Source organism: Zingiber officinale, chromosome 4B, assembly GCF_018446385.1.
Source record: "Zingiber officinale cultivar Zhangliang chromosome 4B, Zo_v1.1, whole genome shotgun sequence".
NCBI classification, from domain to species: Eukaryota; Viridiplantae; Streptophyta; class Magnoliopsida; order Zingiberales; family Zingiberaceae; genus Zingiber; species Zingiber officinale.
This window is the reverse complement of record NC_055993.1, coordinates 125,230,009-125,232,553: the sequence shown is the minus strand read 5'-3', so window position 1 is coordinate 125,232,553 and position 2,545 is coordinate 125,230,009. Positions and strand designations below refer to the sequence as shown.

At 41.7% G+C, this 2,545-nt stretch overlaps 1 protein-coding gene across 1 annotated transcript; it reads right to left on the bottom strand.

Moving 5' to 3' along the window:
• Nucleotides 1-304: 304 nt before the first annotated feature.
• Nucleotides 305-1,754, bottom strand: LOC121976475 (1-aminocyclopropane-1-carboxylate oxidase homolog 1-like). Its single transcript, XM_042528646.1, has 2 exons — nucleotides 867-1,754; nucleotides 305-793 (listed from the first exon to the last, which is right to left on the bottom strand). The coding sequence occupies exons 1-2, from the start codon at nucleotides 1,719-1,721 to the stop codon at nucleotides 545-547; spliced, it is 1,104 nt and encodes a 367-aa protein (XP_042384580.1). The 5' UTR covers nucleotides 1,722-1,754; the 3' UTR covers nucleotides 305-544.
• Nucleotides 1,755-2,545: the final 791 nt, after the last annotated feature.

Here is a 2,545-nt window from a genome sequence, read left to right as displayed (position 1 = left end):
CATAAATAGTTAGTAATAATTAAAATGACACTTTTTCTTTTGAAAATAAATATATTTGAGCTAAATTTTAAAAAATATATAAATAACTATAATTAAATTAAATTTATAGGTAAATTAAATATTAAATAAAAATTATAAATTAAATTAAATTTAAAAAATAAATTTATTAATTATAAATTATAAATAAATTAAATTAAAGATCATAATTAATTAAAGTATCAAATGAAAATTATATCGAAATTTTAAATGGAAAAATAATAAATAAAGATATATAATTTAAAACGTAGGATAAATAAAAAAATTATATAAAAGTTTTAAGTTGTAGAAAGAATAGTAGATTTTATGTTTATGATGTGATGTATTAAAAATAAAAAAAAATTATTAAGAAGTGTAACTATTAAAAAAGGCCATAAGAAATTTTATACGTGATATATTAGGAATTAAGAAATTTTTTTGAAAGATTCATTGGAGATGTCCTCCACCAACTTCCTAGTGGCTTTTATTAATGGCAATGGAACTAACAGGCCATCAACTTCTTCTTCCTTCAAAGAGTGAATTGCTCGAGTGGAGAGTCCTTTCCGGTTCCCCTATTAGAAAAACACTTGATATAATCGGCGTAAAGTACTCCTCGATACTTTGGCACCTCGTCATCCAGCAGTATCTCCTCGATCGGGCCATATAGAGTCTTCTCGTCGGTGCTCGGAGCAAAGAACATCGCCACCGACAATCGAGGCCCTCGCCGGCTCGCCAACACGCGATGCTCAACGCTGATGAACTTGTCGTTGCTGATGAGCTACCAGAGAAGGAATGCATTTAGATCAATAGAATTTTTCATGAAGAGCAACAACGTCGAAGAATCTGTTTACCTGCAGGAGATCGCCGACGTTGACCACGATCGCTCCGGGAACAGGCGGAACGTCCACCCAGTAGCCCTTGTGACGCACCTGCAAGCCGCCGAACGCATTCTCCACCAACAGCGTCAGGCAGATTGGATCCGAGTGCCTGGAAATGCTCATTGTGAGCTCCGGCTGTGGGCACGCCGGGTAGTAGTGTGCGGTCATCGTGCGCGTGCTCGACAGGTTGAGCCTCTTCAGGTAGTCTCGGCTCAGTCCGAGCGCTTCCGACAGCAGCTCGAAGACCAGTTCAGCCAAGCCGACCATGTGCTCGTAGTAGGTCAGCGTCGCTTCTCTGCAGACGCTGGGGATTTCTTGGGGATTCAGGGAGGCGCCGAAGGAGCAGTAGAGCGTGTCCCTCCAGCTGGCAGCTCTCGCCACGAAGAGGTCGTTGTTGCTGAGGTACTTCACGTTCATCCTCGCTTCGCGGTTGTAGAGCTTCGCCTTCTCCGACGGATCGAGCTCGTGGAACCTCCTGTTCCCCTGCAGCGAGCCTTCGACGATCTCCTGCGGGACGCCGTGGTTCACTAGTTGGAAGAATCCCCAGGAGCTCGACGCCTCGAGGACTCGACCCACCACCTCCTCCCTCCGGTGGGCGAGGCCGGAGAGGTCGATGATGGGGACTTGGAGGTCGGCGGGGGCTGCGGCGTCCTTGGGACCGGGGAGGTCGTCGGCGGAGTGGATGAAGATCCGCGGGAGCTCGGTGGTGCCGCTGTCGACGAGGCCTTTGACACCGGATTTGGTGGCGTCGAACGCGAGTAGCTCTTCCAGGCGGCCGTCGGAAACCGAGTGTGGCCCATTGCCGGCGACGGCGGTGGTTGCCGCCATCTAGTTAGCTTATGAACGTTTTCGCATTTATGAGGCTGGATGTGCTCTGTTTATAGGAAACTTTGGCGCTTTGTTTTAATTTATTATATCAAACCACGTCATCTTTTTTATTCTTTTTTTAATAAAAAAAACGATGAATTACAGTTTTATCACGGCACTGGTGCCGTTCATTTTCGCTCACTGTAATCTATTACGATTGAATGAATCGCTTAGGGTATCGTTTTTCTTTGAATAGAATATTTATGTCCGAAGCTTAAGTAATTAACTTAATTGGTTAATAAATTTTTCTTTAAAAATAAAATAATTCTTAATCGCTCAAGTTAGTTGATTATTCTAATTTTAATCGATCAAGATAGGTGATTTTGAGGAGTAGCGTAAATACAACACACATCAAATTGACTACATTAATCAATTAACGTCTGATAATAGATTAAATCACTTCTTAATCGATTAAGACTCACAAAATAATAAGAAAAACGACTCCTTCTCTACGGTTTAAGAAGATCCGAATTCGCCTATTTGAATACAATTATTTCATTGCGATCAAGTGTTCTCCATTGCTCTCCAGTACTCAAGCTTAAACTCAAGTTCAATCTCAAGTGCTCAAGTTTTCACTAGTGCAACAATCTCAAGCCACTCAAAGAAGTAGGTGTACTCAAAATCCTAATCTCTTAACTTCTTCTTTCTTGTGAGGTATTCTATTGAGAGGGAGAGTTATAGATCATTGTATAAGGTTTCTTCACCTTCGGTTTTGATCCGAGAAGGAGAAGTTTCATAATGCAAAGTGTGACCATGGTGTGGAACCTTGGATTTGTCATCTCAAG

What these genes read in the sequence shown, in the direction of transcription:
- LOC121976475 (XM_042528646.1), bottom strand. Translation starts at nt 1,721, where the DNA reads ATGGCGGCAACCACCGCCGTCGCCGGCAATGGGCCACACTCGGTTTCC. An exon ending in ACGTCGGCGATCTCCTGCAG is followed by an intron (nt 794 to 866) that starts GTAAACAGATTC and finishes CTTCTCTGGTAG; the next exon opens with CTCATCAGCAACGACAAGTT.